This window comes from Oncorhynchus gorbuscha, linkage group LG01 (assembly GCF_021184085.1).
Source record: "Oncorhynchus gorbuscha isolate QuinsamMale2020 ecotype Even-year linkage group LG01, OgorEven_v1.0, whole genome shotgun sequence".
NCBI classification, from domain to species: Eukaryota; Metazoa; Chordata; class Actinopteri; order Salmoniformes; family Salmonidae; genus Oncorhynchus; species Oncorhynchus gorbuscha.
In genome coordinates, this window is record NC_060173.1 from 101,580,772 (window position 1) to 101,605,364 (window position 24,593).

Sequence of the window (24,593 nt, forward strand, 5' to 3'; positions counted from 1 at the left end):
TGATAATAGCAGAGCTGAAATTAATATTTGTGGACCACCAGAAGCGCAGAGCATTCTCTTTCCTGGATGATTCCCACAGGTCTCTGAGAGCCAGTCGATTGTCCTCTACCAGTCATTGCCATTGAGTTCCTGCCGCTCATAGCGTGTATAACACTGTTCTTACCACTGAAGATCAAAATACAAAATTGTTCTCCTGAAACCTACCACCGAGAAGAAGCACACAGACAAAAGAACAGTATGATATGTTCTGAACAGTAATGTTTCAGTAGTTTCAGTTACCTTCCAATGTCTGTAGCTGTACCCCACGCAGAGATTTATTACTTCTACTCTGCCACAGAGGGCTAGCTTTCTAAAGATCTATACCCACAGCCAGGTGTGACTCATTTCCTTATTGAGCCCTAACATCATGCCTCCTGCTATGACATGGCCTGCATCCACTGGTGTCAAACATTCTCTTTACTTAGGATCTTAGCCCTGTGTAAAAAAATGAAGAAAAACAACTCCCCACTTATTTTCAAAAATAAAATCATTAGAATAAAATACCAATGAGTTTTGGTTCCATTATAGGCCAGCCTTCCTGGCTTAACTGAATGGTAATGAAGTACAAATAGAGAACATTCTTAAACTATTGTTATTCCGGGCTATTGCTAGAAGTTACTGTACTTACTGACAGAAGGGCAGGTTGGTGTCAGGGTCCAGGTGGCAGGTACCTCCGTTGTAACAGTAGCCATCACATAGTTTACAGCTGGGTGCTATCCTGCCATTAGTACAGCTGGAGGAAAATAGAGGAACGTTGGTGTCACTGATGGTTGGCCCACGGTTTATGTCTTTCCGTAGTGATTAAGGCCTATTTTCTGTTGTCAAATGCATTGAAATATTTTTTTAGTCCTCTCTTTATGTAGTCTTGTCTCCATTGACATATATTTGGACAAAAGCTTTTACCTTTTGGTAGGCCGTCATTGTAAATAAGAATTTGTTCTTAACTGACTTGCCTAATTAAATAAAATAAATAAAAACTTTAACCATAGAAAATACGTCGGTAAAATCTTTGGATGGAAAACTATTCAACTACAGTATATCAAGCATTAGCTCTACACAGTAAAACCATGAAACATGTGACACGTTTATAACCTAAACGTCAGTGTTTAAAACTTCAACATTAGATTTGCCAGTAAGAGTTCTCATCTTAAACACAGGTGTTTAGAATGCAAGATTAATGCATGTTGACTTCGGTCGCGAGTTGTACAGTGTTTCCTCCGACACATTGGTGCGGCTAGCTTCCAGGTTAAGTGAACAGTGCAGCTTGGCAGGGTCATGTTTCGAAGGACAAGTGGCTCCCGATCTTCGACTCTCCCGAGTTGGTACAGGAGTTGCAGAGATGGGACAAGAATGTAACTACCAATTGGATATCACAAAAAAGGGTTAAGAAATGTGTGATTTTATTTTATTCAGATCAGCGTTAAGAATGTCTGTTACCTTATCTACATTTCTTCCCAACTGAACATTTGATTCAAGAAAGCTTTTCAATCGGGTGGTGTTGTTACTCGAATTCATTTCTGCAAACAGATTTCTACAATAGGATGTTTTAAAATATATGTTTCCTCATGCACATTGATTGATTAATGGATCTTATACTATAGAAAGATAAATAACTAAACATTTTCAAAAACTAATGCAATCTGTAAGGGGTTGGAATTGTTGTTATTGAGATGGTTGTTCCAGTTTAGATGGTTTCGGTAGTCTAGTTATTAAGTAGTTCACCACAGCAATCACACTTAGTGTAGCTTGTGGGTGATAAAATTTTCCAACTGTTGGCTATCCTTCCTCTGACAAGATTCCGATAGGAATTACTGATAATTTCAGTAACAAGCATATTGTCACTTGGAGGTCTGATGTTGCCCATGTGCCAGGATTTTGAGACCACAATGTTGATGATAATTAGGCCTAAACTAAATGTCTTATGAAAAGCATTATACAGTGCCTTTGGAAAGTATTCAGACCCCTTGACTTTTTCCATATCTGGTTACGTTACAGACTTATTCTAAAATTGATTAAATTGTTTTTTTTTTCTCCTCATCAATTTACACACATTACTTCATAATGACAAAGCAAAAACAGGTTAAGAAATGTTTGCTAATTTAGGAAAAATAAAAACTGAAATATCATATTTACATAAGTATTCAGACCCTTTAATCTGTACTTTGTTGACATACCTTTGGCAGAGATTACAGCCTCGAGCTTTCTTGGGTATGATGCTACAAGCTTGGCACACCTGTATTTGGGTAGTTTTATTTTTTTTTCCTGCAGATCCTCTCAAGCCGCGGGGCCAGACAGACAACAAGGATGTGTACTCAGAGCACGTGCGGACCAACTGGCAAGTGTCTTCACTGACATTTCCAACCTCTCCCTGACCAAGTCTGTAATACCTAGATGTTTCAAGCAGACCAACATAGTCCCTGTGCCCAAGAAAGTGAAGGTAACCTTCCTAAATTACTACCGCATGAAGAACTCACGTTGGTAGCCATGAAGTGCTTTGAAAGGCTCGGCATGACGCACATCAACACCATCATTCCAGAAACACTAGACCCACTCCAAATCGGATACCGCCCCAAAAGATCCACAGATGAACGTAATCTCAAATTGCACTCCACACTGCCCTTTCCACCTGGACAAAAGGAACACCTGTGTAAGAATGCTGTTCATTGACTACAGCTCAGCATTCAACACTATAGTGCCCTCAAAGCTCATCACTAAACTAAGGACCCTGGGAATAAACACCTCCATCTGCAACTGGATCCTTGACTTCCTGACTGGCTGCTCCCAGGTGGTAAGGGTAGGTAACAACACATTTGCCACGCTGGTCCCCTTCTGTACTCCCTGTTCATCGACGACTGCGTGGCCAAGCACGACTCCAACAGCATCATTAAGTTTGCTGACGATACAACAGTGGTAGGCCGGATCACCGACAACAATGAGACAGCCTATAGGGAGAAGGCCAGAAACCTTGCAGAATGGTGCCTGGACAACAACCTCTCCCTCAATGTGAGCAAGACAAAGGAGCTGATCGCGGACTACAAGAAAAGGAGGGAGGAGCAAGCCCAATTAACATCGACAGGGCTGTAGTGGAGTGGGTCGAGAGTTTCAAGTTCTTTGGTGTCCACATCACCAACAAACTATTATGATCCAAACACACCAAGACAGTCGTGAAGAGGACACAACAACATATTTTGCCCCTCTGGAGACGAAAAGATTTGTTATGGGTCCCCAGATCTTCAAAACGTTCTACAGCTGCACCATCGAGAGCATCCTGACCGGTTGAATCACCACCTGGTATGGCAACTGCTCGGCATCCAACCATACGGCGCTTCAGAGGGTAGTGTGTACAACCCAGTACACCACGGGGACCAAGCTTCCTGCCATCCAGGACCTATGTACAAAAAAATTGTCAAAGACTCCAGTCACCCAGGTCATAGACTGTTCTCTCTGCAACCGCACGGCAAGCTGTACCAGAGCACCAAGTCTAGGTCCAAAAGACTCCTTAACAGATTCTACCCCTAAGCCATAAGACTGCTGAACAATTAATCAAATGGCCACCCATGACACCCCTTCCCCACCCTTTGTTTTTACACTGCTGCTATTTGTTTTTCCTTTGCTTCCATCTCCATTCGATGCATGAAACGAATGTGGGAGGGGCTAGATCTACATAAGGGTGCTAATTTTTAAAAAAACTCACAGAAGCTCTGATGAAGGCCGTGAAGCCGATACGTAAGCTTATTAAATATCAGTAATATTATCAAGAGCAGTGTGCGGTTTCCTTTTTCCTTCACACTGCTGCTACTCCCAGTTTATTATCTATGCCTAGTCACTTTACCACTACCTACACATACAAATTACCTCGACTGACCTGTACCCCGCACATAGACTTGTCACCGGCGTCGTAAGAAGTGGACCAAAGTGCAGTGTGGTGAGCGTAAATATTCCTTTAATTTATAGAAAATGTAGCCAACAAAACAAGTAAACGACCGTGAAGCTTAACTTCAGCTATAATGCCTCTAACAAAGTCAACTACCCACAAAACCAAAAGGGAAAAAGGCTGCCTAAGTATGATTCCCAATCAGAGACAACGATAGACAGCTGTCCCTGATTGAGAACCATACCCGTCCAAACACAAAGAAATAGAATACATAGAAAATCAGAACATAGAAAGCCCACCCAAATCACACCCTGAACAAACCAAAATAGAGACATAAAAAGGCTCTCTCGGGTCAGGGCGTGACAAGACTCTGTACCCGTACCCGCTGTATTTTACCTCGTTATTTGTATTTTATTGTGTTGCTTTTTTGTTTATTTTAGTTTATTTAGTAAATATTTTCTTAACTCTATTTCTTGAACTGCATTCTTGGTTAAGGGTTTGTAAGTAAGCATTTCACAGTAAGGTCTACTACACCTGTTGTATTCGGCGCATGTGACAAATAACATTTCATTTGATTTGATCAAGGATCTCTTTGTACTTTGCTCCGTTCACCTTTGCCACGATCCTAACTGGTCTCCCAGTCCCAGCCACTGAAAAACATCCCCAAAGCATGATGCTGCCACCACCATGCTCAACTGTAGGGATGGTTCCAGGTTTCCTCCAGGCGTGACATTTGACATTCAAGCTAAAGAGTTCAATCTTGTTTTCATCAGACCAGAGAATCTTGTTTCTCATAGTCTGAGAGTCTTTAGGTGCCTTTTGGTAAACTCCAAGCTGGCTGTCATGTGCCTTTTACTGAGGAGTGGCATCCGTTTGGCCACTACCATAAAGGCTGATTGGTGGAGTGCTAGAAAGATAGTTGTCCTTCTGGAAGGTTCTCCCATCTTCACAGAGGCTCTCTGGAGCTCTGTAAGAGTGAACATCAGGTTCTTGGTCACCTCCCTTACCAAGGCCCTTCTCACCCAATTGCTCAGTTTGGCCGGGTGGCCAGCACTAAGAAGAATGATGGACGCCACTGTGTTCTTGGAGACCTTCAACGCTGCAGACATTTTTGGTAGCCTTCCTAGATCTGTGCCTCGACACAATCCTGTCTCGGAGTTCTATAGATAATTACTTCAATCTCATGACTTGGTTTTTGCTCTGACATGAACTGTCAACTGTGGAATCTTATATAGACAGGTGTGTGCCTTTTCAAATCATGTCCATTCAATTGGATTTACCACAAGTGGACTCCAATTAAGTTGTAGAAACATATTAAGGATAATCAATGGATAACAGGATGCAATGAGCTCAACCTTTTTCTGCTTTGTCATTATGGGTATTGCATGTATTTCATTTTAGAATAAGGCTGTAATTTAAGAAAATGTGGAAAAAGTCAAGAGGTCTAAATACTTTCCAAAGGCACTGCATGTTGGTTTTAATTGGAACATGTACTTAAACATTCACTTGGTGAAGGATTGTCATATCAAACATACTGAATTCAACAACTATATCTATGTCACTATCAAACACAGTCATGGGTGCGTACTGTATCTCTCAAATTCACTCGAAAAGCATGCTGGGAAATATGCAAATACATCTTCACGTCCAGTTAAAACAACACCCCCAGTGTTTAAACCTTAACAACTTGTGCTTTATAAATGTGTTCATGTGTTTAAAAACTGTTACAGAAAATAAACATGTTCTAGTGTTTATGTTCTGAAATTAAATTTGAAATGCCTTGACACATGTAAAAAGTGTAACAGAGGAGAGTATATTTATGTGTGCAGATAGTAATCACTTGGTTTTACTGTGTAAAGTGTTTACCCAACACAGAATATAAAGTAATGTTGTAACTCACTTGCAGACCACATCTGCTGTATCATCGTTGATGAGGCAAGGTGCTCCATGGCACCTCAGGCACTTATCCACTTCACATTTGTTTCCCTCGTATCTGACCGGACACACACACTCTACATGGCCACTACTGGACAATGTACAGGCCTTGGAGTTTACACAGTAGTGGTGGCAGATGTCTGCAGAGGAGAGAAAGAACAGAGGAAAGAGAAAGAGACATGGAGAGAGAGAATTAGATTGATAGAGAGACAGAGACAGTGAGATGGAAGGAGGGAGGGAGGGATATTGAGACAGAGGGAGAGAGAGAGGGAGAGAGAGGTGCATTTCATAATGAGGAAACGGAGCATAGTTTTAGCTGGTTTGATTAGAATTTTACAGGCTTTTAATGAGACTTAATTATCTGCAACAAATGGCATCTCATCCATAGATGAAAACGTATCACCCCTTGGGCAAGTAACAGTTGGAATGCACTAATAGTGTCAGTTGAAATTGTTTTCCTCACAATTTATAATGACAAAGCCTACATAAGAGAACGCCATATTTTATCAGTGCAGCACAGAAACCCCCAGACGTTGTTTAGAGGGGCATTTATAATTACTCTCTCGCCCAAACGTGGTATTTGTAGCTAAGAAGGAATTGCCCTTTCTGGTAAAACAAATAGTTTTTCCCCCCCGTTTTTTCTCATTTAGACTTTCTTGTTGTTGTTGGAACCTTAAATATGAAAAACTAAAAAAAGTCTGATTTCTAGAGTGTGACGAAGGGGGGGGGGGGCTGTTCCCCTCATAACAAATCAGAGGCTCTCCATACCACTTGCAATATAAATGTGGCCCTCCCCAAGATATATTTTGACATCAATACAATAGATGCCATTTAGCAGACACTTTTATCCAAACGAGCTACAGTAATGCATGCATGCATGTTTTATGTATGGGTGGTCCCAGAAGTCAAACCCACTATCTTGGCATTGCAAGAGCCATGCTCTACAGACAAAGCTATAGATGACCACCACAAGAAACACTGGGCAACTCCTAGAGTCAATATGCAATTGGATCCCTTTACTCACGGTAAAGACAGCGGTCTCCAGTATACTCTGCCATGCAGCGGCACACCGGCTGGTTCCCTAAGCTGACATCACAGGTACCACCATTCAGACAGTGGTTATCACACACCCGCTTCTCACAGAATGGACCTGTAAACCCTACAGGGCACCGACACGTTGGCTTGCCTGGAGGGGGACAGGAGAGGACGAAGGAAGGAGAGGGTGGGAGAAATGGGGAGAGAAGAGAAGTTTGGCTGACAATTATGTGCATGGTTATCAACTCAAATGTTTTTAAGGCTGTGTGTTCTTGTTCCTAAAGCTGAGTATCAAGCATCCGAAAAACCAAAGATAGCGGATTCTTAATAACACAAGGTCCCTGGAGGTCAGAGAGATATAATTGAAATATTTCCAGTCATTTAATTGATAACAGTGACTGCCTCCAGTGAGGCCTGTTCTCCTTATCCCCAAACTGGGGTACTTGAGGAAAATCATTTGACAGTAAGCTCTCCCAAGCTCAGCTTCCATCGCTCATTAAGAGCAATACTCCCCAAGCCTGCTCAACATAGCGAAACCTCTTACTTTATGAAAAATCAGTCAGTCACAAAGCATGAATGCCGAACAGTCAGTGCCTGTATGCCCAGCAGCAGAACAAATATCCCATCACTTTTTTTCACTCCTCTTTGACTGCATTGGACATATAACATAAAGCACTGACTGGGCTAGTGAACCAAGCACAAAATAAGACTGATCATCAACAAAGAAAAAACTAAACTTGCCTGCAACTCTCCAAATAATTTAAAATACTGCTGCGATACTCACTTTGCTTCACTCACATATGAATAAGTTATTGCATATCACATATCACGCACCTGTCAAGCTCACTAGCCAAATACTGCTGTCATAATAAAAAAGACTGACAGCTTGAAGTCAATTGACTGAGATCATGTTTTCAAATATTATTCCCAAACTATCAAATACCTGGTCTTCATTCCCCCTGGGCAAGAGTGTACTTAGATATTGTGAATAGAATGGCCAGCATCCGGGCGGTTTTCGATCATCCACCTGAAGGGAGAGCGGCGCAGGAACACTTGTTTCATCTTAGACAGGGAATGAGGAGCGCACAAGACTTTGCACTGGACTTTCAAACTCTGGCCGCCGGCGCGGGATGGAATAAGCGGGCCCTGATCGACCACTACAGGTGTAGTCTACGCGAGGACATTCGTCGGGAGCTAGCCTGCAGCGACACCACCCTTACATTTGACCAGCTGGTGGACCTATCCATCCGGCTGGATAACCTGTTGGCCTCCCATGGACGTCCGGATCGGGGTCCATCAGTTACATCCCCCAGCACCTCCGATCCGACACCTATGGAGCTAGGAGGTGCTGCTCTGAGGGGGACCAGAGGGGGGCCATTCCCTACACCACCTGTGGCCGCAAACGACACACTGCTGGTCGGTGCTGGGGAGTTTTTCCAGGGAGTCGAGGTAGCAGGCTCACTGTTGGATCATCCCAGGTGAGTAGGCACCCGACTCACCAAGAGCTCCCTGTTGCTCACATGTCTGTGTTCATACAATTTCCCCGCATAGTTTTCCCCGCTTTCCCAGCATAAAGCGCTAGTACATTCAGGTGCAGCTTCTTTTGTAAGAAGAAGGCAACTCAACTACCACCCCATCGATGGGGGGATTGTGAGATAAATCTGCTGGTAGATGCAGCACTTCCCAGGAGTCAGGTGTATCCTCTGTTATAGGAGGAGACGGCGGCTATGGAAACATATCTCAGAATCAAGAACAGCTCTAGGCAACCAGTTTTGATAGCCTTTAGCCGCACCCTCATACTACTCCTTCTCTGTTCCGCGGGTGATGTGGAGGTAAACCCAGGCCCCGCATGTCCCCAGGTACCCTCATTTGTTGACTTCTGTGATCGAAAAAGTCTTGGTTTTATGCATGTCAACATCAGAAGCCTCCTCCCTAAGTTTGTTTTACTCACTGCTTTAGCACACTCTGCTAACCCTGATGTCCTTGCCGTGTCTGAATCCTGGCTCAGGAAGGCCACCAAAAATTCAGAGATTTCCATACCCAACTATAAAATCTTCCGTCAAGATAGAACTGCCAAAGGGGGCGGAGTCGCAGTCTACTGCAGAGATAGCCTGCAAAGTAATGTCATACTTTCCAGGTCCATACCCAAACTGTTTGAACTACTAATTTTGAAAATTACTCTCTCCAGAAACAAGTCTCTCACTGTTGCCGCCTGCTACCGACCCCCCTCAGCTCCCAGCTGTGTCCTGGACACCATTTGTGAATTGATCGCCCCCCATCTAGCTTCAGAGTTCGTTCTGTTAGGTGACCTAAACTGGGATATGCTTAACACCCCGGCAGTCCTACAATCTAAGCTAGATGCCCTCAATCTCACTCAAATCATCAAGGAACCCACCAGGTACAACCCTAACTCTGTAAACAAGGGCACCCTCATAGATGTCATCCTGACCAACTGGCCCTCCAAATATACCTCTGCTGTCTTCAACCAGGATCTCAGTGATCACTGCCTCATCGCCTGTATCCGCCACGGAGCCGCAGTCAAACGACCACCCCTCATCACTGTCAAACGCTCCCTAAAACACTTCTGTGAGCAGGCCTTTCTAATCGACCTGGCCCGGGTATCCTGGAAGGACATTGACCTCATCCCGTCAGTTGAGGATGCATGGTCATTCTTTAAAAGTAACTTCCTCACCATTTTAGATAAGCATGCTCCGTTCAAAAAATGCAGAACCAAGAACAGATACAGCCCTTGGTTCACTCCAGACCTGACTGCCCTCGACCAGCACAAAAACATCCTGTGGCGGACTGCAATAGCATCGAATAGCCCCGTGATATGCAACTGTTCAGGGAAGTCAGGAACCAATACACGCAGTCAGTCAGGAAAGCTAAGGCCAGCTTCTTCAGGCAGAAGTTTGCATCCTGTAGCTCCAACTCCAAAAAGTTATGGGACACTGTGAAGTCCATGGAGAACAAGAGCACCTCCTCCCAGCTGCCCACTGCACTGAGGCTAGGAAACACGGTCTCCACCGATAAATCCATGATTATCGAAAACTTCAATAAGCACTTCTCAACGGCTGGCCATGCCTTCCGCCTGGCTACTCCAACCTCGGCCAACAGCTCCGCCCCCCGTAGCTCCTCACCCAAGCCTCTCCAGGTTCTCCTTTACCCAAATCCAGATAGCAGATGTTCTGAAAGAGCTGCAAAACCTGGACCCGTACAAATCAGCTGGGCTTGACAATCTGGACCCGCTATTTCTGAAACTATCTGCCGCCATTGTCGCAACCCCTATTTACCAGCCTGTTCAACCTCTCTTTCATATCGTCTAAGATCCCCAAGGATTGGAAAGCTGCCGCAGTCATCCCCCTCTTCAAAGGGGGAGACACCCTGGACCCAAACTGTTACAGACCTATATCCATCCTGCCCTGCCTATCTAAGGTCTTCGAAAGCCAAGTCAACAAACAGGTCACTGACCATCTCGAATCCCACCGTACCTTCTCCGCTGTGCAATCTGGTTTCCGAGCCGGTCACGGGTGCATCTCAGCCACACTCAAGGTACTAAACGATATCATAACCGCCATCGATAAAAGACAGTACTGTGCAGCCGTCTTCATCGACCTCGCCAAGGCTTTCGACTCTGTCAATCACCATATTCTTATCGGCAGACTCAACAGCCTTGGTTTTTCGGATGACTGCCTTGCCTGGTTCACCAATTACTTTGCAGACAGAGTTCAGTGTGTCAAATCGGAGGGCATGCTGTCCGGTCCTCTGGCAGTCTCTATGGGGGTGCCACAGGGTTCAATTCTCGGGCCGACTCTTTTCTCTGTATATATCAATGATGTTGCTCTTGCTGCGGGCGATTCCCTGATCCACCTCTACGCAGACGACACCATTCTATATACTTTCGGCCCGTCATTGGACACTGTGCTATCTAACCTCCAAACGAGCTTCAATGCCATACAGCACTCCTTCCGTGGCCTCCAACTGCTCTTAAACGCGAGTAAAACCAAATGCATGCTTTTCAACCGATCGCTGCCTGCACCCGCATGCCCGACTAGCATCACCACCCTGGATGGTTCCGACCTTGAATATGTGGACATCTATAAGTACCTAGGTGTCTGGCTAGACTGCAAACTCTCCTTCCAGACCCACATCAAACATCTACAATCGAAAATCAAATCAAGAGTCGGCTTTCTATTCCGCAACAAAGCCTCCTTCACTCACGCTGCCAAGCTTACCCTAGTAAAACTGACTATCCTACCGATCCTCGACTTCGGCGATGTCATCTACAAAATGGCTTCCAACACTCTACTCAGCAAACTGGATGCAGTCTATCACAGTGCCATCCGTTTTGTCACTAAAGCACCTTATACCACCCACCACTGCGACTTGTATGCTCTAGTCGGCTGGCCCTCACTACATATTCGTCGCCAGACCCACTGGCTCCAGGTCATCTACAAGTCCATGCTAGGTAAAGCTCCGCCTTATCTCAGTTCACTGGTCACGATGGCAACACCCATCCGTAGCACGCGCTCCAGCAGGTGTATCTCACTGATCATCCCTAAAGCCAACACATCATTTGGCCGCCTTTCGTTCCAGTACTCTGCTGCCTGTGACTGGAACGAATTGCAAAAATCGCTGAAGTTGGAGACTTTTATCTCCCTCACCAACTTCAAACATCAGCTATCCGAGCAGCTAACCGATCGCTGCAGCTGTACATAGTCTATAGGAAAATAGCCCACCCATTTTCACCTACCTCATTCCCATACTGTTTTTATACTGTTTTTATTTATTTATTTTTCTTCTCTTTTGCACACCAATATCTCTACCTGTACATGACCATCTGATCATTTATCACTCCAGTGTTAATCTGCAAAATTGTATTATTCGCCTACCTCCTCATGCCCTTTACACATTGTATATAGACTGCCCATTTTTTCTACTGTGTTATTGACTTGTTAATTGTTTATTCCATGTGTAACTCTGTGTTGTCTGTTCACACTGCTATGCTTTATCTTGGCCAGGTCGCAGTTGCAAATGAGAACTTGTTCTCAACTAGCCTACCTGGTTAAATAAAGGTGAAATAAAAATAATAAAAAAATAAAATAAAATCTCTGGGGCAGAGATACATTCGGCCTTCCACTTCACCTGCCTCCTCAAGTTTATTTTTTGTGAAGAAGAAGGATGGAGGTTTACGCCCGTGTATTGACTATCGAGGTATCAATCAGATCACGGTGAGGTAGTTACCCGCTGCCTCTCATAGCCAGTGCGATAGAGTCAATGCACGGGGCATGCTTCTTCACAAAATTGGATCTCAGGAGCGCTTGCAATCTGGTGCGTATCTGGGAGGGGAATGAGTGGAAAACGGCATTTAGTACAACCTCTGGGCACTATGAGTACCTTGCCATGCCGTACGGGTTGATGAATGGTCCAGCAGTCTTCCAGTCCTTTGTAGACAAGATTTTCAGGGACCTGCACGGGCAGGATGTAGTGGTGTACATCGATGACATTCTGATATACTCAGCTACGTGCGCCGAGAATGTGTCCCTGGTGCGCAGGGTGCTTGGTCGACTGTTGGAGCATACCCTGTACTGTCCTTCCTTCAGTCCGTCTCTTTCCTAGGGTACCGCCTTTCCGCGTCAGGGGTGGAGATGGAGTGTGAACGCATTTCAGCCGTGGGTAATTGGCCAACTCCAACCACGGTAAAGGAGGTGCAGCGGTACTTAGAGTTTGCCAACTACTACCGGAGGTTTATCCGGGGCTTTGGTCAAGTAGCGGCTCCCATTACCTCAATGCTGAAGGGGGGACCGGTGCGACTGCAGTGGTCAGCTGGGGCGGACAGGGCTTTTGGTCACCTGAAGGCTCTGTTTACCTCGGCTCCAGTGCTGGCTCATCCTGATCCCTCCTTGGCATTTATAGTGGAAGTGGACGCGTCCGAGGCTGGGATAGGAGCTGTGCTGTCTCAGCGCTCAAGTACGCCACCAAAACTCGGCCCATGTGCTTTCTTCTCGAAGAGGCTCAGCTCGGCGGAGTGTAACTATGATGTGGGGGACCGGGAGCTGTTGACTGTCATCAAGGCTCTGAAGGCGTGGAGGCATTGGCTTGAGGGGGCTAAACACCCTTTTCTTATTTGGACTGACCACTGCAATCTGGAGTACATCCGGGCGGCGAGGAGAATGAACCCTCGGGCCATGTTTTTCACCCGTTTTGTTTTCACCCTATCCTACAGACCAGGTTCCCAGAACGTAAAGGCAGTATGACACAGAGGAGCGGTCCACGAATCCCACTCCCATTCTTCCGTCTTCTTGCCTGGTGGCACCGTTGGTGTGGGAGTGGACGCGGACATTGAGCGTGCGTTACGTACAGAGCCCACTCCCACCCAGTGTCCAGTTGAACGTCTGTATGTTCCGTCTGCTATCCGCGACCGTTTGATCTGTTGGGCCCACACGTCACCCTCCTCTGGTCATCCTGGCATTGGTCGGACAGTGTGCTGTCTTAGTGGGAAGTACTGGTGGTCTACCCTGGCTAAGGACGTGAGTGTTTATGTTTTCTCCTGCTCGGTGTGCGCCCAGTGCAAGGCACCAAGACACCTGCCCCGAGGGAAATTACAACACCTAACAGTTCCACAACTGCTGTGGTCACACCTATTGGTGGATTTCTTGACAGATCTTCCTCCGTCACAAGGAAACACCATGATCCTGGTCGTTGTGGATCGGTTTTCTAAGTTCTGCCGTCTCCTTCCTTTGCCCGGTCTCCCTACGGCCCTACAGACTGCGGAGGACCTGTTCACCCACGTCTTTTGGCACTACGGGGTGCCTGATCGGGGTCCCCAGTTCACGTCCAGGGTTTGGAGGGCGTTTATGGAATGTCTGGGGGTCTCGGTCAGCCTCACCTCGGGTTTTCATCCCGAGAGTAACGGGCAGGTGGGGAGAGTTAACCAGAATGGGGGTAGGTTTCTGCCCAGGGGAGTGGACGGCCAGTCCCCAGAACTCACTCCGCCACTAACCTATCTCCTTTCAAATGCGTACTAGGTTATTAGCCGGTTCTGGCACCGTGGCATCAGAGCCAGATTGAGGCACCTGCGGTGGATGAGTGTTCGGCGCTCGGAGGAGACATGGGACGCTGCCCATGTGCCCCTGCAACGGGCCATCAGGCGGCAGAAGGCGAGTGCCACCGCAGTGAGGCCCCCGTGTTCGCACCTGGGGACCGGGTCTGGCTCTCAACCCGAAACCTGCCCCTCCGCTTGCCCTACCGGAAGCTGGGTCTGCGGTTTGTAGGGCCATTCAAAGTCCTTAGGAGACTGAACAAGGTTTGTTATAGATTATAGCTCCCACTGATTACCGTATTAATCCCTCATACCATGTGTCTCTCCTCAGGCCGGTGGTGGCTGATCCGCTTCAGGAATCTGAGGTGCGGGAGGTTCCTCCGCCCCCTCTGGACATCGAGGGGGTCCCGGCGTATGCTGTTCGAGCCATCATGGACTCAAGGCGTCGGGCGAGGTGCCTTCAGTACCTCGTGGAGTGGAAGGGGTACGGTCCGGGGGAGAGATACTAGGTGCTGGTGGAGTTTCACCGTCTCCACCCGGATCACCCTGCGCCTCGTCCTGCGGGTCGTCCCCGAGGACGGTGTCGGCGGGCTGCTTGAGCCATGCGTCAAGGGAGGGGTACTGTCACGACTTTCGAAGTTGGTCACCTCTCCTTGTTCGGGCGGCGTTCGGCAGTCGACGTCACCTGTTTTCTACTCACCACCGATCCCAGTTTCATTTTCCATTTGTTTTGTCCCATAGTTGAAAGTGCATGTCAAAGCAAATACCAAGCCATTAGTTCTAAGAAATTGTCCGTAGAGCGTTAAGACAGGATTGTGTCGAGGCACAGATCTGGGGAAGGGTACCAAAACATTTCTGCAGCATTGAAGGACCCTGAGAACACAGTGGCCTCCATCATTCTTAAAGGGAAGAAGTTTGGAAACACCAAGACTATTCCTAGAGCTGGCCGCCCGACCAAACTGAACAATCGGGGGAGGTGACCAAGTCACTCTGTCAGAGCTCCAGAGTTCCTCTGTGGAGATGGGAGAACCTTCCAGAAGGACAACCGTCTCTGCAGCACTTCACCAATTCCGGCCTCTATGTTAGAGTGGCTAGACGGAAGCCAGTCCTCAGGCACATGGCAGCCCGCATGGAGTTTGTCAAAAGGCACCTAAAAGACTCTCAGACCATGAGAAACAGTATTCTCTGAATGCCAATCGTCACGCCTGGAGGAAACCTGTCTCCATCCCTACGGTGAATCATTGTGGTGGCAGCTTCATGCTGTGGGGATGTGTTTCAGTGACAGGGACTGGGAGACTAGTCAAGATCGAGGGAAATATGAACTGAGAGATCCTTGATGAAAACCTGTTCCAGATCGCTAAGAACCTCAGACTGGAAGTTCACCTTCCAACAGAACAACAACACTAAGCACACAGCCAAGACAACGCAGGAGTGCCTTTGGGATAAGTCTCTGAATGTCCTTGAGTGGCCCAGCCAGAGCCAGGACTTGAACCCAATCAAACATCTCTGGAGAAACCTGAAAATAGCTGTGCAGCGACGCTTCCCATCCAACCTGACAGAGCTTGAGAGGAGCTGCAGAGAAGAATGGGAGAAACTCACCAAATACAGGTGTGCCAAGCGTATAGTCATACCCAAAAAGACTCTAAGCTGTAAAAACTGTCAAAGGTGCTTCAACAATGTACAGAGTAAAGTGTCTGAATATTTATGTAAATGTGATATTTACATTTTTAATACATTTGCACACAGTCTTTGATTTGTCATTTTGGGGTATTGTGTGTAGATTGATGAGGGGAAAAATAGATTTAATCCATCTTAGAATAAGGCTGTAATGTAATAAAACGGGAATGTGGAAAAAGTCAAGGGGTCTGAATACTTTCTGAATGCACTGTATCTACCCCAGTCATGACAGGAGCATTAAAATGGTTCAATCACCGCATTTATGTTATTTATGTCAGCATTCAACATTCACGTATTATATTTAGCACACTCTCTAAAATGTTCTTTTTTGTTTCACGTTTTAATGTCACATGCACAAGTACAGTGAAATGCCTTTCTTGCAATCCATGAAGCGATTTAGCACTTACACAAACCTTCGCAACATGTATTATTTATTTGAGTAATGGTCAGGAAACCACAGTAATCCAAATGTATCTATCTCTATGGGTAATTTCTCTTGTGAGTCCACACAGTCCATCAGTGGTAAGAGACTGAGATGTGAATAATTGCCCTTTTGCATGCATTATGTAACCGGTTGACTGGTCTGTAGTAAAGAGATATAAAGTAAAACTCAAGTGTTCTGTACTATTTTTGTTAAATCCAGCCATCCACCAATCAATATATGGATGGATATTAACAGCAGACTCACCCAGCGGTGAGCCCATGCAAGTGCCTCCATTGAGGCAGTAGTCGGTGCAGTGATTGACCTCACAGTGTTCTCCAGAAAAGTCAGGCCAGCAGTAGCAGCGCCAGTCCCCTTTCTCATTGGCAAGGCAGCGCCCGCCGTTCTCACACGGTGGCCGACACAGCTCGCCTTTAACACATCAAGACACAGTACAGTATGTTCAATTATGATGATCTTGTACACAGGTTTTTGAAGTAGCTTTTATTTGTAAACTATGAATATGATCAGTGTCTACAGAGACATGAATTTAACCCTGGGCCAGTAAAAAGAGGTTGATATTGCACAAGCATGTCGTCTTATGCTATAATTTCAAGTCTTCTCTTGAAGGACAATCGTGGCAAAAGTTTTGAGAATGACACAAATATTAATTTCCACAATGTTTTGCTTCAGTGTCTTTACATATTTTTGTCAGATGTTACTATGGAATATTGAAGTATAATTACAAGCATTTCATAAGTGTCAAAGGCTTTTATTGACAATTACATGAAGTTAATGCAAAGAGTCAATATTTGCAGTGTTGACCCTTCTTTTTCAAGAGTTCTGCAATCCACCCTGGCATGCTGTCAATTAACTTCTGGGTCACATCCTGACCGATGGCAGCCAGTTCTTGCATAATCAATGCTTGGAGTTTGTCAGAATTTGTGGGTTTTTGTTTTTCCACCTGCCTCTTGAGGATTGACCACATGTTCTCAATGGGATTAAGGTCTGGGGAGATTCCTGGCCATGAACCCAAAATATCGATGTTTTGTTCCCCGAGCCACTTAGTTATCACTTCTGCCTTATGGCAAGGTGCTGCATCATGCTGGAAAAGGCATTGTTCGTCACCAAACTGTTCCTGGATTGTTGCTCTCAGAGGATGTTTTGGTACAATTCTTTATTCAGGGCTGTGTTCTTAGGCAAAATTGTGAGTGAGCCCACTCCCTTGGCTGAGAAGCAACCCCATACATTAATGGTCTCAGGATGCTTTACTGTTGGCATGACACAGGACTGATGGTAGCGCTCACCTTGTCTTCTCCGGGCAAGGTTTTTTCCGGATGCCCCAAACAATCGGAAAGGGGATTCATCAGAGAAAATGACTTTACCCCAGTCCTCAGCAGTCCAATCCCTGCACCTTTTGAAGAATATCAGTCTGTCCCTGATGTTTTCCTTGAGAGAAGTGGCTTCTTTGCTGCCCTTCTGGACACCAGGCCATCCTCCAAAAGTATTCGCCTCACTGTGCGTGCAGATGCACTCACACCTGCCTGCTGCCATTCCTGAGCAAGCTCTGTACTTGTGGTGCCCCGATCCCGCAGCTGAATCAACTTTAGGAGACGGTCCTGGCGCTTGCTGGACTTTCTTGGGCTCCCTGAAGCCTTCTTCACAACAATTGAAATGCTCTCCTTGAAGTTCTTGATGATCCGATAAATGGTTGATTTATGTGCAATCTTACTGGCAGCAATATCTTTGCCTGTGAAGCCCTTTTTGTGCAAAGCAATGATGATGGCACGTGTGTCCTTGCAGATAACCAAGTTTGACAGAGGAAGAACAATGATTCCAAGCACCACCCTCCTTTTGAAGCTTCCTGTCTGTTATTCGAGCTCAATCAGCATGACAGAGTGATCTCCAGCCTTGTCCTCGTCAACACTCACAGCTGTGTAAACGAGAGAATCACTGACATGATGTCAGCTGGTCCTTTTGTGGCAGGGCTGAAATACAGTGGAAATGTTTTTGGGGGATTCAGTTCATTTGCATGGCAAAGAGGGACTTTGCAATTAATTGAAATTAATCTGATCACTCTTCATAACATTCTGGAGTATATGCAGATGGCCATCATATAAACTGAGGCAGCAGACTTTGTGAAAATGTATATTTGTGTAATTCTCAAAACTTTTGGCCACGACTGTACACAAAATGCTGAGCGATTCAGAAATATTTTACTTGGCCAAGTTCTTTCTCAGCTGGGTCTTGCTATTGTAGCAGTTTTAGAGGTGAAATTACATTTGTAGGCAGTAGGTGAGGTCTAAGCAGGGGTCTTGACGAGCTTACCTGAGACATTGACATCATTGCAAGAGCCGTTGACCAGTACCTTCCCTTCTGGACAGGTGCAGGTGGCGCCCGTTGGGTTCAGTAGACACATGAAGTCACAGTTCATTCTCAGGCACGGGTTGACCGCTGCAGAAAGACAAGAGACAAACAGAATGGCGCAGTGGTCTAAGGCACTGCATCTCAGTGCAAGAGGAGCCACTACAGTCCCTGTTTCAAGTACATGCTGTATCACATCTGCCCGTGATTGGGTAGTTCCATAGGGCGGCTCACAATTGGCCCAGCATCGGCCGGGTTTGGCTGGGGTAGGCCGTCATTGTAAATAACAATCTGTTCTTAATTCACTTGCCTAGTTAAATTTAAAAAATGTTAATGCCAAGAGGATTTATCATTCAAGCTGAAGCTTCAATACAGTCTTCAAATAAAGAACATCCACTCCTGTATTACTATTGTTCCATTAAACATTCTGAGGCAAACACACAGGGAAGAGGCTAAACCTTATGGATTTAGTTAATACTGTGCACAAATGTATTTCTATTCAGAATCAACAAGAAATGTGGTCCATATTCCACTCAATTCCTGGTCCCAAAGGACTACTATATCCGGGCGCCGATGACATAGATGTCGATTAAGGCTGCACCTCGCACCTCTCTGATTCAGAGGGATTGGGTTAAATGTGGAAGACACATTTCAGTTGAATGCATTCAGTTGCACAACTGACTAGGTATCCCCCTTTCCTTTCCTGTTAGTTAACACTACTTTGGTATGCACCACAACAGCAACATGCTGCCATATTCCTCCAATAAGTCAATGGAAGCCTTGGGTTTTCAATAATAACAACAACAAAAAAACAATTTATTGTGTTTGGGGTGATAGGGATCATCGTGGTTCAAAGCTAGCGAAAGAATGGGTGTCCATGTGTTCTGCTGAAGACATCAAAACAACAGCAACATGCTGGCCAGACCGGACGCGTCGTGTGCATTGCAAAATAAATGTACACATACATGTTATTAAATTATTGCTTAGTCAGGCACTAAAATATAACTTGATTCTATTTGTGATGCTCGACACACTGCAAGAACTGCCTCTCCCATCTCCTCACTGTTTTTTAGGAGCATTTACCCACATGCCATCTCCTCATTGGTTTTTAGGAGCATATATCCCCGTGGGTGATTGAAAGATGAACTGAGTCCAAAGAAGAAGAAGAAGCCTGAAGGAAGGAGGAGAGATGACTAGAAACAAATTTGGGACTACTGTTTTTATCTGTGGAATAATTGTCGGAGTAGAGGAAATTGTGCATTTCAGGTAAAATAGCAACCCAATGTTTAGATCCCATTACAAATTCGCTAGCAACAGCAAGCTAGCTAGCTAAATTGCCATAAATGTTTAATGCTTTGAACCTGTCCCCAAATTACCGTAATATAATTGGTTCAGAGATTGTTTTGATATTTCAACCTGCGTGTCCTGATCGCATCTGGTGTGGGGGACAAAATCAGCACTCGTGCGGTCTGGTCAGCATGTACCACCACTCCTAGTCTTTCTGTTCTGCTAGCTGTGCATTAACGTATGCTGCCCAAAGAGTAGGCTACAAAAATCAAATCTCATTTTATTTTTCACATGCGCTGACTACAACAGGTCCTTAACCAACAATGCAGTTTTAAGGAAAATAAGTGTCAAGAAAGTATTTGCTAAAATAAGCTGAAGTAAAACACACCCAAAAAAGAAGAAGAAAATAGAAAAATAACAAATAATTAAAAAGCACCAATAAAATAACAGTAGCGTAAATGTGCGGGGGCACAGGTTAGTCAAGGTAATTGAGGTAATATGTACATACATTAGAGGTAAAGTGACTATGCATAGATAATAAACAGAGAGTAGCAGCAGAAGCTGGACTACTGAGTCTTTGGGGAACGGTTCAGCTGTCCCTTTAGTGCCTGACGCTCCACAACTCTAAACACGATACAGATAACAAATAGCACCCGAGAGCTACAGTGAAAAGGGAAGTGGAGAGGCAGAGGATGAAGGATATATTGGTTTGATTGCTCCTAACATGGGAGATTAAATGACTCTCATGTCCCACACTTGAGAAAATGAAAAACTAGCTCAAGAAACAGAGCTCTTGCACTTCCATCCAGACTGTGGACCCACAGTTATCTGCAGTCTGTGTTGGTGAACCAGATAGAATATCAATGCGACATTGTTATTACTATTGTTTAAATTATTATTATTTTTCACATTTATTTAACCAGGTAGGCAAGTTGAGAACAAGTTCTCATTTACAATTGCGACCTGGCCAAGATAAAGCAAATCAGTTCGACACATACAACAACACAGAGTTACAGATGGAATAAACAAACATTCAGTCAATAATACAATAGAAAATGTCTAAATACAGTGTGTGCAAATGAGGTAAGATAAGGGAGGTAAGGCAATAAATAGGCCATAGTGGCAGCAGAGAACTGGAAGGAAAAGGCGGCCAAAGGAGGAATTGGCTTTCGGGGATGACCAATGAACTATACCTGCTGCTACAGGTGGGTGCTGCTTTGGTGACCAGTGAGCTGAGATAAGGCGGGGCCTTAAATAGCAAAGACTTATAGATGATCTGGAGCCAGTGGGTTTGGCGATGAATATGAAGCGAGGGCCAGCTAAGGACAGCATACAGGTCACAGTGGTGGGTAGTATATGGGGCTTTGGTATCAAAAAGGATGGCACTGTGATAGCCTGCATCCAATTTGCTGAGTACAGTGTTGGAGGCTATTTTGTAAATGACATCGCCGAAGTCAAGGATCGGTAGGATAGTCAGTTTAACGAGGGTATATTTGGCAGCATGAGTGAAGGATGCTTTGTTGCGAAATAAGAAGCCAGTTCTAGATTGTTTTGGATTGGAGATGCTTAATGTGAGTCTGGAAGGAGAGTTTACATCCTAACCAGACCAGACACCTAGGTATTTGTAGATGTCAGAACCGTCCAGAGTAGTGATGCTGGATGGGCAGGCAGGTGCTGGTAGCGATCAGTTGAAGAGCATGCATTTAGTTTTATTTGCATTTAAGAGCAGTTGGAGGCCACGGAAGGAGAGTTAAATGGCATTAAAGCTCGTCTGGAGGTTTGTTAACACAGTGTCCAAAGAAGGGCCAGAAGTATACAGAATGGTATCATCTGTGTATAGGTGGATCAGAGAATCACCAGCAGCAAGAGTGACATCATTGATGTATACAGAGGAAAGAAAGAAACTGTTGAGTCTGTTGAGTCTGTTGAAGGCTGTTGAGTCTGCCGATAAGAATGTGGTGATTCGAAAGCCTTGGCCAGGTCTATGAATACAGCTGCACTATATTGTCTCTTATCGATAGAGGTTATGATATCGTTTAGGACCTTGAGCGTGGCTGATGTGCACCCATGATCAGCTCGGAAACCAGATTGCATAGCGGAGAAGCTACGGTGGGATTCGAAACGGTCGGTGATCTGTTTGTTAACTTGGCTTTTGAAGACCTTAGAAAAGGCAGGGTACAATAGATATAGGTCTGTAACAGTTTGGGTCTAGAGTGTCTCCCCCTTTGAAGAGGGGAATGACCGCAGCAGCTTTCCAATCTCTGGGGTTCTCAGACGATACAAAGGAGAGGTTGAACAGGCTACTAATAGTCGTAGCAACAATTTCGGCTGATCATTTTAGAAAGAGAGGATCCAGATTGTCTAGCCCTGCTGATTTGTACCGGTCCATATTTTGCAGCTCTTTCAGAACATCAGCTATCTGGACTTGGGTGAAGGAGAAATGGGGAGGCTTGGCCAGCCATAGAAAAATGCTTATTGAAATTCTCCATTATCGTGGATTTATCGGTGGTGACAGTGTTTCCTAGCCTCAGTGCAGTGGGCAGCTGGGAGGAGGTGCTCTTATTCTCCATGGACTTTACAGTGTCCCAAAACTTTTTGGAGTTTGTGCTGCACGATGCAAATTTCTGTTTGAAAAAGCTAGCCTTTGTTTTCCTAAATTACTGTGTATATTGGTTCCTGACTTCCCTGAAAAGTTGCATATCGCGGGGCTATTCAAAGCTAATACAGTATCCCACAGGATGTTTTTGTGCTGGTCAAGGGCAGTCGGGTCTGGAGTGAACCAAGGGCTATATCTGTTGCCGATTCTAAATTTTTTGAATGGGAAATGTTTATTTAAGATTGTGAGGAAAGCACTTTTAAAGAATACCATGGCATCTTCTACTGACGGAATGAGGTCAATATCCTTCCAGGATACCCGGGCTAGGTCGATTAAAAATGCCTGCTCGCTGAAGTGTTTTAGGGAGTGTTTGACAGTGATGAGGGTTTGTCGTTTGAACACAGACCCATTATGGACGAAAGCAATGAGAGTGTTCGCTGAGATCCTGGTTGAAGACAGCAGAGGTGTATTTGGAGGGCAGGTTGGGTAGGATGATATCTATGAGGGTGCCTATGTTTGCATATTTGGGTTTCTACCTGGTAGGTTCATTGATCATTTGTGTGAGATTGAGAACATCAAGCTTAGATTGTAGGATGGCTGGGGTGTTAAGCATGTCCCAGTTTAGGTCAACAAACAGCACGAGCTCTGAAGATAGATGGGGGGCAATCGATTCATGTGGTGTCCAGGGCACAGCTGGGGGCAGAAGGTCTATAGCAACCGACAATGGTGAGGGACTTGTTTCTGGAAAGGTGAATTTTTAAAAGTAGAAGCTCAAATTGTTTGGGCACAGACCTGGATAGTAAGGCAGAACTCTGCAGGCTATCTCTGCAGTAGATTGCAACTCCGCCCCTTTGGCACTTCTATCTTGTTGGAAAATATTATAGTTAGGGATAGAAATGTAAGGGTTTTTGGTGGCCTTCCTAAGCCAGAATTCAGACACTGCTAAGACATCTGGGTTGGCAGAGTGTGCTAAAGCAGTGAATAAAACAAACCTAGGGAGGAGGCTTCTAATGTTAACATGCATGTAGCCAAGGCTTTTACGGTTATAGAAGTCAACAAATGAGAGCACCTGGGGAATAGATGTGGTACTGGGGGCTACAGGGCCTCGGTTAACCTCTACATCTCCAGAGGAGTAGTAGGATAAGGGTACGGCTAAAGGCTATAAGAACTGGTCGTCTAGTACATTCGGAACAGAGAGTAAAAGGAGCAGGTTTCTGGGCGCGGTAGAATAGATTCAATGCATAATGTACAGACAAAGGTATGGTAGGATGTGAATACAGTGGAGGTAAACCAAGGCATTGAGTGACGATGAGAGAGGTATTGTCTCTGGAGACATCAATTAAACCATGTGAGGTCACCGCATGTGTGGGAGGTGGGACAAGAGGGCATATTGAGGCATATTGAGCAGTGCTGAAGGCTCTACAGTGAAATAAGACAATAATCACTAACCAAAACGGCAAAATGGTCATATCATGTTAGGCATGTTACTGGCATATCTTGTTAGTTGCCATTGTTATACTTCTATTTTTTACCTAGGCAAATCAGTTAAGAACAAATTTTTATATTCAATTAGGGCCTGTGAGTTAACTGCCTTGTTCAGGGGCAGAACGACAGAGTTTTACCTTGTCAGTTTAGAGATTCAATCTTGCAACCTCTCGGTTACAAGTCCAACGCTCTAACCACTAGGCTACCTGCCGCCCACATTTAAGCTTGAAGGCTATTCAAATGGTACTTTCACTATGCACCTGACCCTCCTAATTTCCCTGCATTACCCAGGACCCTTATTAACATTTGTATTAATTAAATTACCCAATATGAGCAGGATGAGAGAAACACAGCAGTAAATTTGATATATTTACCATCTTGCTGCTTATATCGGTGGGAGATCAAGACATTGGTCGTTTTCTCGAGACCCAAGTGGAGAAACTCCACAGGCTGTTTGCCATACTTGTGAACTCTGAAGACTTCATGTTTTAGACCAGTCCCGTAGATGTAGTCTTCAAATATGTCAATCCTGTATGGCTGGGATATTCCTGGGAACACAGCCATGGAAACATAATGAAGGCAGGGTGGAAAGAAGCATATGACCATGAACACTGAAAAAATAAAATAATATATATGTTTTTTTAGAAAATCCTATTTGGGATGGTAAAATGTTTTCAGTGCAAATATAAATGCCTAAAACCAAATATAAAGTATATAGACAAGATAATGGAGCTATATAATTTCCTTTAAGAACTAACAAAATAAAAACTAGAGAGTCAGGGAGAATAAAAATTGTCATGTCATGGAGCCCCTATTGATTTTGTTATAATGTTTGAGT

At 45.0% G+C, this 24,593-nt stretch overlaps 1 protein-coding gene across 1 annotated transcript in view; it reads right to left on the reverse strand.

The window, feature by feature from the left end:
• Positions 1-24,593, reverse strand: part of LOC123990266 (low-density lipoprotein receptor-related protein 1B-like) — a 265,509-nt gene that overhangs the window by 9,849 nt on the left and 231,067 nt on the right. Inside the window, exons 74-79 of the mRNA XM_046290887.1 lie at positions 24,130-24,303; positions 18,352-18,477; positions 16,291-16,455; positions 6,873-7,034; positions 5,814-5,988; positions 668-772 (exon numbers count right to left, since the gene is read on the reverse strand). Coding sequence (XP_046146843.1) covers positions 668-772; positions 5,814-5,988; positions 6,873-7,034; positions 16,291-16,455; positions 18,352-18,477; positions 24,130-24,303 — 907 coding nt within the window. The remainder of the gene's footprint in view (positions 1-667; positions 773-5,813; positions 5,989-6,872; positions 7,035-16,290; positions 16,456-18,351; positions 18,478-24,129; positions 24,304-24,593) is intronic.